The sequence below is a fragment of the Colossoma macropomum genome, unplaced genomic scaffold (assembly GCF_904425465.1).
Source record: "Colossoma macropomum unplaced genomic scaffold, Colossoma_macropomum, whole genome shotgun sequence".
NCBI classification, from domain to species: Eukaryota; Metazoa; Chordata; class Actinopteri; order Characiformes; family Serrasalmidae; genus Colossoma; species Colossoma macropomum.
Window position 1 is genome coordinate 23,013,425 of NW_023494810.1, and position 13,145 is coordinate 23,026,569.

A 13,145-nucleotide genomic window follows, 5' to 3' on the forward strand; every position below is an offset into this window, starting at 1 on the left:
AAAAACATCATCATAACAAAACAGTTTTTCCCTTGCAAGAAGTAACGTTTAATGCATGGAACATGTTCTCTGCACATACGAAACGCATCTACATGCTTGATTGGAGTTTTTGGAGGGCTTTTCAACCATGCTAACTTACATCCGTGGGCTAACAACAGGCTTGTAGTCTGTCGGACTGTGTTGACGAGCACACCATCACCCCCTGCTTTGAGCTGTGCCTTCACGATGCTTTGGATTGGTTTAGTAATGTCTTGGTCAGTTTCTTCCCACCCTAAGAAGTCTACATTCCCAGCCACATTTAGCCCACAATTTCGTATAGTTATCCCTGGATGTCCTCATTACAAGATCTGGCAATGCGAGACTACCCTCCTCTAAAATGTCTTTTGATTTTCTGATCACATCACCATTCACCAGCAAAAAAAACAATATTAATCAGTAATATCACGTTTCACCCATCCCTTGAACCATCCCTGCCCTTCATCGAGCAAAAACTCTTAGCGAGCTCAATGACCCTCCCTGATATTGTGTTTCGCTCTGAAAAATGTCATGGTATGAAAAGAAAATGCATTATGATTTCACCCTGCAAGAAAAAATAGCATAGACCAGCAAATGGTCACCAGCAAAACTGGCATATGCTGTGTTATGGAAGCTGCTGTGCTAGCCAGCAGCAATGGAAGCTGTTATGTTATGCTGATCACGACCATGCATAACCTTGCTGAGTGACCAGCTAAATCAGCACCACATGGAATGCATGCAGGTCTGTGCTTGTCTATTTTCCTGCAGGAATGTTAGCCATGCAGGTTCCACAATGCTAATTAATAGGCCTTATTCGCTATTTAGCCTATTAGCTCCAGTGCAAAACTAAAGCAGCACACTAAACTTAGCTGATTGAGTTTGGGGTAAGAAGGAAATTGTGTATATTTGTTTTTTTCCCCAAAACTAGGTTTCTTTCAGCCCAAGAGACGGTGCCACATATGCCACTTCTTTTTGAATCCAGGCCAGACTTTTACAAAAGCCAAAAGCCAACATAGTCGGCACCTCTGATGGGACAAAAAGAGGCCAATATGGGGAAACGACTCTCTGATGCCCTGTTAATGGGGTCAGGTTGGTCACTCGGCAAGATCCTGCAACAACAAAAATCCAACATGTGGATGAACAGTTGTTAAGGGGGGGCAGTTCCCCACTCCTCATTGGTGAAGAGTGGCCCAAGGATGGAGAGAGAGAAGTGTGCGGTAATTGGACAGAGTTTGGGAGGGCTGTTTTGGGGTGGTGGGTGGAGGTGGGGTGGAGGCGAAAGGCTTGAAGGGGAGAGGGGGTATTCACAAAGACTTTGGCAAACGCCACTCTGCACAGTGCTACAAAGGCTCTGGACAAGAAGGAGGGAGTGCCTTTTAACTTATTCAGGTAGGTGTGTTCCTGTGTGATCATGCAATATGTTAGAGGAACTGTAAAACTACAGTGTTAATTGTTTTTAGTTGCTTTTTTTTATTTTGCTCCTCTGCTTCAAGGCACACTTGTTTACTTGGATTTGATTGCAAGGAGAGCCACTCTGAATGCCAGTGAGCCAGTGGTTTTACTGGGTGATTTTTTTTCATTATGTAATGGGAAGTTAAATATTTAGCAGCAATGACTGCAGTCACTTTTTCATGTCAACTTTATGTTTAATGAAATAACAGTAGGGAGGGGAACACTGTTTCCTTGTTTGTGAGCTTGCACAGAGACACCTTCTTTCTAATTTACACCCATATTGGACTCTGTTCCGTAAACATTTTACGTAGGATAACTTGGAAAGAGAAGCCCCATAGTTTAAATTTGCCCCTCCTCACCTTTATTTTCTCACTTATTTTCTCTATTCAAATGATGGGGGCAAATCTAATGTCATCTGGATGATGGCATTCCTGGAATTGATAAATTTTAGGGTCAGATGTTTTTGTTTTATTTATTTTTTTGTCATTGGATATTAATGGTCTTTGCATTTACATGAAGTAGTATGAGCAAAATATAATTTTTTAATCTTTTATTTTTTGGGGGGGGCGGGGTTGTTATGGAGGGATCAGTACATTTAGTTTTGAGATTAAATATTTTTTTCCTTTAAAGTAAAAATGTACAGTTAGATGTTTGTGGTAAGAAGCTGCCCTAGACAAATGATATAGTATGATTTTCTTCATAAAGATGCAAAGTTGTTCACTGGAGATTCACTGGTTAGCTAACATAAGACTAGCCAGTATCTGAATTGGATGACACTTAATTTTGAGTGGTCCTTTTAGATGAAACAAACACTCAACAGACTCTCAGTAACATATCAAAAACATATGAGGGTTATGATTAGGTTTTGGGTTGAGGTTAAGGTTAGGGTTAGGATTAGGGCCAGGGTTAGGGTTAGGGTTAGGTTTTGGGTAAGGTTGGGTAAGGTTAGGTTTTGCGTAATCTACTTAATGTTAGTAATGTATCAACAGAACATCTACAAGATATTTACTTTATGTATTCAGATGCTTCATTACTGCTACTTCACTGATATGTTGTTGATGTTTTACTGATAATCTGTTAAGAGTTTATTAATCATCAATTACAAAGGACCACTCCTGAATTGCTTATAGCAATGATCAACAACAATCAGGCTATGTTTTTTATCCACACCTAATCTGTTCTGTCATGTCTAATTTGTCTTATTTGCACTTACAATTAATTGTTATGGTGTAATAATAATAATAATAATAATAATAATAATAATAAATGATGGAACAGTATATTATGTAATTAACATAATTACAAACACTTTAAGTAATAGACAGAATTAAAAGTTTCAGATGTTTCTATATTATTGCCATTAGTCTTTTGTTTTGATGGAGGCCTCAATTTCATTTTAAAATCTACTATTTTTACTTTAATTTATTTATTAATAACACTTAAAAAAGACTATAATGGTGTGACGTATAAATTATAGATTCTGTAAAACTTTCACTAGGAGGGGCTTCTCACCAAGGTGGTGTGGGGGTAGTAGCAGTGTTTTTCTGCTATAAAATTGGCTGCTCTTCCTGTGTGTAGGTGTATGTATCATTCTGTACATACTAAACTGGACATATATGGTACAGTATGGTATGGCACAGTAAATCAACATTGTTCTTAAGGGGGATCATTTCCCCCCATGTTCACTTACACTGTAAGCAATTAGAATTTTCAAATTTATGTTGAAAACATTTGTTTATTTTTTCATCTTTTAATTCCTTTGGATGTCTCTAATGCAGTTGTTGCCAACCTTGGTCTTGCAGTACCCCTGCTCTGCATATTTTGCTGTTTTTCCAGCTCTGACAGACCTGATTCAACTAATCAGCTAATGATGAAGCCCTTCCTGAGTCGAATTGGGCATGTTAGAGCAGAGAAAATGCTAAAATGTGCAGGAGCAGGACTGGAAACCACCGCTAAAGTACATGGTCGTTTTCTGTTGCAGTCGCAGAGCCTTCTCTGTTTCATAACAATGCGCCTGGCAGCTGTCTTGCTGGTAGGGCTCCTGCACCTCACATTGGCTCAGGAAGCAGACCCGCTCGCATGGATCTACAGGCTACATCCTATGGCCTCCCTGCAGGCTGACAACACTGGAGGAGACTGCCCAACCGAGTGTGACTGCCCTCCAACCTTCCCCATCGCCATGTACTGCGACAACCGTGGACTTAAGCAAATGCCTTACATCCCATCTCGCATGAAGTATGTCTACCTGCAGCACAACCACATCCCCACTGTTTCAGACGATGCCTTTGGAAATGCCACCAGTCTCCTGTGGGTCATGCTGCACGAGAACCACATCAACACGGTGGGTAAAAAGGCTTTTGCCAAGCTGGCCAAGCTGGACCGACTTTACCTGAGTGGCAACAACCTAACTGAAATTCCAGCAAGCCTGCCTGCCTCCCTGCGTGACCTCCGCCTCAACCATAACAAAATCGCCAAGGTTCTGCCCAGCACCTTCGAGGGAATGGAGAACCTGACCATCTTGCTGCTCAACGACAATGCCATCCAGGACATGGGCGGGGCGCTGAAGGGCCTCAAATCGCTCACCTTGCTTGATGTCAGCAATAACCAGCTTAAGAATGTCCCTGAAGGGCTGCCCAACATGCTCCACCAGCTCTACCTGGGCTCCAATGCCATCAATGCCATCCCAGACAACTTTCTCAACCGCTTCTCCAACTTGCAGTATGTGCGTTTCTCCCACAATGAGCTCACAGACAAGGGCATCCCACCCAACACCTTCAATATAAGTGGACTGATTGAGCTGGATCTTTCCTTCAACAAACTGGAGAGGATCCCACCAGTCAGCACCAGTCTAGAGCACCTCTACCTACAGGCCAATCAAATCAAAGGTACAGCTGTTTCCCTTTTCCACATGTGTGTACATGTGCAGTTCATGAATAGTCAGCTGAGTTTTGTGCAATCTCCATTGCTGCCCCCTAGTGGTAAGAAAAGTTTATTTCAAACCTTCTAATAGTCTTTTCATAATTGATTCAAAAGGCTGTGCAGGAAATCATGTTTTGTTTTTCTTTGTTACTTTGCATTAAGCTTACATTAAAGACTGACCAGGTGGGTATTCCACAAACCAGGATTTCCCAGTTAGCCAGATAAAAGCCCAAAGATGAGGATTGTCCAGTCGGAATGTCCCTCAGCTCTTTTTCTATTGGACAGACTTGACTTTGGGCCTAAGTTATCTAACTAAACAGAGAAATCCTGCTTTGTAAAATACCAACCCCCCAGGTTTCTTCTGATGAAAATAATACCACCCAAATATCTCTTGGATCTTTGTTGCGAGTAATGCAGTTTTCAAACATTTCTACATAATTAAATGGTTAAGATGTGAACAAAGCTATTCAGAGGGGTTTGATGTGCAATGCTCAAAATTGTTCAAAGTGGTGGTGACAGGAACCAGATGTCTGAATGCCTTTAAACCTCCCTCACAGACAATTATTACATGAAATGTTTTATAATATGCTGCCTGGTGCAGCATATTATAAAAGATTTACCATTGTTTTACCATTTTAACATTACATATAAAAAAGAAGACGTGTGTAGGTTCACTGGTGGTTTTGGATAGTAAATAAAACGGCTATATTTCAGTTGACCCCTGGTTCTTGTCACCACCACTGAAAAGAATTCCAAGCTAAGTTTCTCTACAATGAATGATTTCATATCAAAACACTCTGAATCACTTTACTTACACCCCAGTGATTGAATTATGCAGAAATAAAAAATTGATAGAACTTCTCTTTAATAAAAGCTTAGTAGATATTTGTTCTGACTTAATTGGAAAGAACCTTGGAGAAAATTCAAACTTCAAAAAAAGAAGGTAAGGTGTCTCCACATGTTTTCAGCGTACATTTTATCTGAAATGACAGATCTGAAGTTTTTCGTAAATGAGTGAATATTGCTACAATGAAAACCCTTTTATTGTTTGACGCAGGCTGGTTTCACTTAAGCGCTGATTAGGGAAATACATAGCAGATCATTTGCGTCCATGTTACAACACTCTGTAATAATGAGAATCACAGCCTGGTACATGAATCACTTTGCCAGTTGGGTGAGAGTGAAAATGCCCGTAATCGGTGACATGGGATGTTTTTGCTTTGCATCACTAACGCAGCTGTGAAAGTTTGACCCTCTTTGTGGCTTCACATCTTTACTTTTTTTTTCTTCAGAAATGATTTGAGCTCATTTTTTTAACTAGAGCAGCATAAACATCTGCTTCTGATTTCTAATGTGTTGGTTTGTGTAACCTGTCACAGAGTTTACGCTGGGCAGTTTCTGCAGCGTGGTGGACGTGATGAACTTCTCCAAGCTGAAGATCCTGCGTCTGGAGGGCAACGAGATCACCCGTAGTGACATCCCTTCCGAATCGGCCATGTGCCTCCGTCTCGCCTCGGACATTGCCCTGTAACTTGTAACTGCTCCATCCAGGAGACAGAGGGCAGTCCAGTCCACTTCTCTTCTGTATTCTGTTCCCCAGAATATTGAAATATTTCTTGATCGACCTGTTGATTTACTGCTTGTTTAGTACTTTTTTGTTGATGTATATTTCTATTTTAAGAAGCGTAACAAGGGGACGTTGTGGTTTGTTCGTGTATATTCTGTGTGCAGGCGTATGGATAGAAGGGAGAAAGCAGAGGGAAGGGTAGAAAGAGAAGGTAGGAACTCTAGCTAGGTAGATATTAAATATGTTATGTAAGGGTGTATTTATCTGTTTTTGCCAGACCAGTTTGCTTTCATGTGCTTTCTTGTACGTTTAGTCTGACATTGCACATTGGCAAAAGTGATGCACTGAAAACAGTACGGTTGTTTAGGGGAGAGCAGGGCACAACCTGATGCATTTAGTTTTTCGATAAATAGTTTAAATAAGTTTTCAATTTAGATTTATACATTTTCTATACAAGCAATTATACACACATCTCTGCTTCCAGCACAAACCATTAAAGAATTATTAAGCGGTGTGAGTTCAAATGTCACTCACCCCTCAGGTGGGGTTTATTGTAACTAAAAATTGTATTGTAGTGTAATTGTATTGTATTGTATTGTAGACTAAAAAGCTAGATGAAATGATTGCTAAAAATCTGGTAAATCAACACAAAGCACAATTAATTAAATACAATTCTGTGTTGTTGGAACAAGACAAGATTTACAACTTAAATACGAAAAAACAATATACAAATGTTAGTGAAAAGACACTGTGACAAGTGTGGTAAATGGAGGCCGTACTTAGGAAGCCTGGCTAACTCTCACTGTAATTTGTTTTCACGCTTCAAAACTGCCATATTTCAGCCACCAAGAGGGCGATTTAGCAAATGTATTTGTGAATTCTTTGACTGATATACATAACTTCCATAGGAAAAACACAGTTTTCAGGATGAATCTTCAGAATCTTGCTTTCAAAACTGGCAGATGATGTTGTTATGGGAATATGAGAAGTTGTACCTGTGTAACTACATGATACAACTACATTAAGTTGGACCCCACTCTCCCCTGCATCATTTTTTACATTAATAAAACACACTCACTGAACCATGGCCCTTATTAGGTACACGTCTTATATCTACACTCATTCTCCATTTTATCAGGTCCATTTGACATACAGGAGCACTTTGTAGCTCCATAATTCCGGATTTGGTCCATCTGTTTCTCTGTAAAATTTGTAGCAGCAGGTACTCAGGTACAGTACGGTTCATTTGGCAGGAGAAATTATGATAAGATGTGTGAACCATACTGTACAACACCGCTTGGTGGTAAAACGGCACTACTTTCCACACTGTTAGACACCTTGTTCCAGCTTGTAGGTGCAAAGTTAGAAACAGTAGCTCATCTGTTGCTGCACAGTTTGCATTAGTCATGCTCTAGTCCTTCATCAGTGGTCAGTTTCCAGCCACAGGATACTGTTGGCTGGATATTTTTGGGTGGTGAACTTTTTCAGTCCAGCAGTGACACTGAGGTGTTTATAAGCTCCAGAAACACTGCTATGTTTGATGGATTCTTTGCATTACACACGCTAACATGCCATGTTACCCACTATACTATACCAACCATATAATAACCATTGATTAATGGAGTAATGCTGGGCTAACAAATTATTCAGTGAAACAGATGAACAACAATCTGTAATAGTAGAACTACAAGGTGCACCTACATGGTGAGTGGACTGGACAAAATAGGCAATAAGTTTAGATCCAATGTACCTAATAAAGTGGCAATTGTATATATTACATCAATACAACTAGCCAAAGTAAGCAAACTGAAAGACCAAATTGTTTTGATGTAGCGTGTGGAAATGACGTATACATTTGAATCAAATACTTTCAATGCATCAGTTTTTCCAGTGTACATTTAGTGCAAACTTTGTATATGTGATGTCTATGATGTAAGCAGTGCCGGCTCTACCTAATAAGCGACATAAGCAGCGGCTTAGGGCCCTGCGGCCACCAGGGAACCCCCTAACAACTTCTGGGTTATTAGTGTACAATTATGTTGTCTAAGATCCTCATGTGAGTGGAAAAAGAAGAACTGGTTGAGCATGCCTAAAAAAAGAATAAAACTAAAAAAAGCCAAAAACAGCTAAAAAACTAGAAGGAAAAAGAGAAGATAGAGAGTAAAAGCTTAAAGATAAAGGTATGTACAGTTTTTTGTGGCAGCAATGTTATACCATTGGGTTTTGGCTTGTAGTTGGGCAACAAGAAGTAGTGAACCTGAGGTTTGTTTAACAAAGCAGGTTCAATGTAGACACACTTTCTGACTGAGTTTCAGCTTCACAAAACAAAACAAAGACAGACGCGGTTAACACGTTTTACAGCAGCGGTTAATGACTTTCTCTGTTTATCCAGATTTGATACTCAGGCTGTGATCCTGGTGACGTTTATGATGAACATAAAAAGGTGTGAAAGATGAGGAGGAGCTGCCAAAGAAGGAAATACATATGTAGAAAGAAAACCATGTATAACAGTAAAAAAGCAACACTGTCACCACTGCCACCAGAGTTAGATCCAACTAAGCTTAAAGTTAGTTGGGTAAGCAAGAAACCTTGTGTGGTGAGTCAGAGCTCGACTGAGAATGCTGAGAAGGTCATCTGTCATTTAAACTGTAACTTATTAGAACCCCAAATGAGCATCCACTCATCAGCAGTACCCAAATTCACCGGTTTTAAATGTATATAGTGTCGACAGCATGTGGTAGTCTAGACTCAGGCCCCCAAAAGACTGGAGCCGGCCCTGGAGGTATGTGTGTGTCTCTTTGTCATGTTTGCATGTCTGGATGTCGGTCAGTGTGCGCGTCTCAAGCTATTGCCATTGTCAACATTGTGGTCAGTTGGTCACAGTTAATGTTTGCTGGTCAGCTCTAGGTGTGCTCTGCCTGGAGTCATGTCAGCTCAGGAGTAGCAGTTGAACAAAAATGCTGTGAGTATTTATTGTCTGCCTGGGCCAGGGAGAATTCGGCCTATGGACACATCCTATGGTAAAACTTGTGCTCGTTCCATAAATGTTCTGTTCTTTTTTCTGTTTGTTCTGTAATCAGTTAAGGAAATGTTGTCTTATTTTCTCAGCTGTTAACATCTCACTCTTGTGTGACTTGAAATGGACCCTTTGTGAATTCTGACATTTGGAGAGGAGCATGTGTATTGCATGTAACATATTATGAAAGACTAAGGTCCTGATGTTCTTGACATGTCTGCAGACCTTTGACCTGAGTTAATAAAAGTACTCTGTATTTTAGTAAGAAAAAAAAATCCATGAGTGATGAAGGTGAACCTTTCCTTTTTGCATTGCTTGTTTAGTTCCTTTCTGGAAAGGCAATCTCTCACTTTTTGAGAAAAAAGCAAAGGACTGACTTCCAAAGAAAGGAGTGGAGAGCAAACACTCAGACTCTCTGGCATGATGAAAGCGAGGCATTAACAAGGAAATTTCTATTCATCATTTTGGCACCAACGCTAGTTTCTTAGGGTTGGTAAAAGGTAATATACCAGCAGGACAGTATAGTGGCCTGAACAGCAAATCATAAAAAGGTCCATTTGTCATGGTGCATTATCCTGGGTAACAACAAATAAAGTGTTACAGTACATGCACCACTGTTCCAAAGGTTGGAATATGAAACCAATTTACTAGCAGTTCCATGTACAATGGTGTGCAAAAGTTTGGGCACCCCTGGTCAAATGATGTTTTGTTGGTTTTGTAAGTGAAAAAACTAGGTTAAGACATCCTCTACAGAGAAAATGCACATTTTAATGCGCAATTACTATTTATTTTCTGAACTGAACATATTGGAGAAAAAAGCATGAAAACATGGCCTGTATAAAAAATTATGGCACATTTTAGATTTTATGTTTTTTTTCCCAATTAGTTAAATTCAAATAATAAGTAAGTAAGTAAGTAAGTAAGTAGTAAACAAACAAACAAACAAAAAAGACAGACAGACAGACAGATAGACAGATAGATAGATACATAGACAGAAACTGTGCACTACAGTTTACAGAAAAATGACATTTGTTTGTTTCCTGTAGAGGCTGTATTAACTTAGTTTCACTTGTAAAATCAACAAAACATTACACTTTAGCACATAACTGTACATTAATAAGACCTTCCTAATGGCCTTCATTACTGGATCAGGTGTGTTCGGTTAGGGGTGGAGCTAAACTTTGCAGGGTGTTGCCTTCCCACCATATAGCATCGGTAACAAGTTTTGTGATGTTTACAATATTTAAATCTATATTGTGCTACAGATTCAGATAAGTTTTTGCATTTTCCCTCAATTTTCTCCCCAATTTTAGTCATATCCAATTCCACCCACTAGTTAGGACCCCAATCACATGATACCGCCAACTCTAGGAGGATGAAGGCAAGCACACTGCATCTTTTAGAACTGCCGCTCACACAGCGTCATTGGACAGCCTAGCGCGCTCGGATAAATAGCGCCAACCTCCAGTTCTGTTACATCAGCTAACAGACGCCTGTGCTGACTTATATCGCACTAAGTGATGGAGGTAGAGGCGCGTCCATCCTGCCGACCCAGAGAGTAAGGCCGGTTGTGCTCTCTTGGACTCCCGGCTATGGATGGCTATAGCATCACCAGGGATGGAACTCAATCTCGCAGATGATAGGGCCAACGCTTAGACCAGGGGTGTCCAAACTTATCTGCAAAGGGCCTGTGTGGCCCTGGCTTCAGATTTTCACTCCAAACAAGCTGAAGCACACCTGATTCTACTTGTGTAGAAGTTGGTCTTAGTCTTCGAACATTTCATCCAGTGACCTCCTGCTTTGTTGAAGTGAAAACCTGCAGCCACACTGGCCCTCTGCAGATAAGACTGGGCACCCCTGGCTTAGATGTTTGCACCACTTAGGAGCCCCCAAGATTCAGGGTTATTATTGCATCTGAAAGAATATTACAGCAAGTGATTCCAAACATTTGAATCCATGGTCCATAGAAACACAAAATGCTCACAGCTCACAATAGCAACAACATTTTGAATGACCATGACATTGCTCAACAATGCAAAAAAAATACATTTTGTCAAGTGAAACCATTTTAAACCTAGTTAACGTATCCAATAGTTGTCGATATGCGTTATTATAAGGTTATTCTACTCATTTCCTAACCTTAACACTGGTGGGCCCAAAGGTTTTTTACACACTTCTATAACCTAAAAGTATATTTATAGAATAGAATATATAAATAAATGTGTTGGGTTTTTATGACATCACAAAACAATAAGCTATTTTTGCTGCTATGTTTCCATAACACTTAACAGTGTTTACATACTACATCAAACTTTGTTTTCCATAAGATGGGCCCTTTAAGATGAGAATATATTTTTTGTGGTGCACCAAGTATGAACAAAAGTAGAAAAAGTTGCAAAATGTAATGTTTGGGAATTACACCACTGACTCACTATTGTTGGAAATGGAAGGAATTCGCCTGAACAAGGTCTCAAGCACATGTTCACTTGGACGGCTGACTGAAGAATGTGAAATTGCACCATAAATCAGCTACTTATCAGTTGAGGAAGAGAATTCTTCTGAAATTCTCTAAGGAGCTGAATTATTGTCCACCCTGTTACCCCAACAAGGTACTATTTTTCACCTGCGTTATTCAAGCAAACACGTGCAATGTAGTGGTCAGCTATTGTTTTTTGTATTGCTTCAAACTGACATATGAGGTTTGAGGTCATTTGTCACGTAAACAAAGAGCTCTGTAATAACACCTTGCCATGCACATCATACTGGACACGTCATCCTGCATCAGTGTGGACCAACAGGGGGCTTAAAGCAAACCACTGACCAACTGATCTAATATGTTATGGAATGAACTTGACACATGAGCTCATATACACAAGCATTCAAAAGTCTGGACACACCTAAATGATTTTGCATTTATCATAAACTTGAAGATATTTTGATTTAAATTCATACTTAAATGCAAACTTGTTTGGTGCATACGTACAAAACTATTTTCAAACCAAAAAATTACATTTAAATTAAAAAATGCTCCCAACGAGGTAGCAAGCAAGCAAAGTTTATTTATATAGCGCTTTTTACAACAGGTGTTGTCACACAGCAGCTTTACAGAAAAAATCTGGGTCCAAGCCCCCATGAGTAAGCCAGTGGTGACAGTGGCAAGGAAAAACTCCCTAAGAGCAAGAGGAAGAAACCATGAGAGGAATCAAGACTCAAAATGGGAACCCATCCTCCTCTGGTTGACACCGGGTAGCAAACAGTGTTAGTATAAAGTGTTATAGTACAAAATGGGGAAAACAGGTGGAGCAATGGTTAATTGGATTAGTTTTAGTTTATGCAGCAGCAGTAGCAGCAGCAGCATCAACAGGAGGGTCAGTTCATGAGGGAGAGGTTTGCACAGCGTTGTACAGCATGAAGCTAAATGGTGGTCAAGCATTCCAGAAGGCTGGCGAGCAGTGGGCACCTGATCAAGGCAGAAGACGCAGCAGCATCAGACGCACAGAATGGGCAGCTGTTCAACTCGGCAAAGAAAGGAAAACACACAGAGAGTTCTGTAATGAGTGACTGATCACAGATTACAGTATTAACAGAGCAGCAGAGACTCCGGCAAGTCAAGTTATTACAGCCCTTTACTAAAAGGGAGAAACCAGAAGGTAACAGAGAGGCTCTCCACCCTGATGTAATTTAATTAATTCTAGGTACTAATAGTAAGCCAGCACCTTGTGATTTAAGTAGGCACGATGGTTCATAGTAGGAGAGAAGTTCACTCAGGTACTGAGGGGCAAGTCTCAGCATGTACGTATCTTTTTCTGCTCTGTTGGAAAAGCATTTTCGTATCATGAGGTTTCTTGTCATGAAGCTACTTCAGGGAATGACCATGAACTGTATCAGTGCAAAGTGGGCTAATTTCTAAAAAGAATCTTCCACTTTTTGGTCTCTGTATGATTCCATATGTGTTATTTCACATATTAATGTCTTCAATGTTATTCTAAAATATAAAAAAATATTTATATAAAAAAATGTGTGTCCAAACTTTTGACCCGTAGTGTGTTTACAGTAATATGCCAAAGTCAGAGACCACCCTTCCTTTGTACATGTTTTATTGCACCATAAATCAGCTACTTATCAGTTGAGGAAGAGAATTCTTCTGAAATTCTCTAAGGAGCTGAATTATTGTCC

The 13,145-nt window shown here is 39.9% G+C and overlaps 1 protein-coding gene across 1 annotated transcript; it reads left to right on the forward strand.

Moving 5' to 3' along the window:
• The first annotated feature begins 1,272 nt into the window (after positions 1-1,272).
• fmoda (fibromodulin a) lies at positions 1,273-7,057 on the forward strand. Its single transcript, XM_036559815.1, has 3 exons — positions 1,273-1,404; positions 3,449-4,352; positions 5,766-7,057. The coding sequence occupies exons 2-3, from the start codon at positions 3,476-3,478 to the stop codon at positions 5,915-5,917; spliced, it is 1,029 nt and encodes a 342-aa protein (XP_036415708.1). The 5' UTR covers positions 1,273-1,404; positions 3,449-3,475; the 3' UTR covers positions 5,918-7,057.
• The last annotated feature ends 6,088 nt before the right edge of the window (positions 7,058-13,145 follow it).

Coding starts and splice junctions, on each gene's coding strand:
- fmoda (XM_036559815.1), top strand. CDS start 3,476: ATGCGCCTGGCAGCTGTCTTGCTGGTAGGGCTCCTGCACCTCACATTG. Junction 4,353..5,765: donor ACAGGCCAATCAAATCAAAG/GTACAGCTGTTT, acceptor AACCTGTCACAG/AGTTTACGCTGGGCAGTTTC.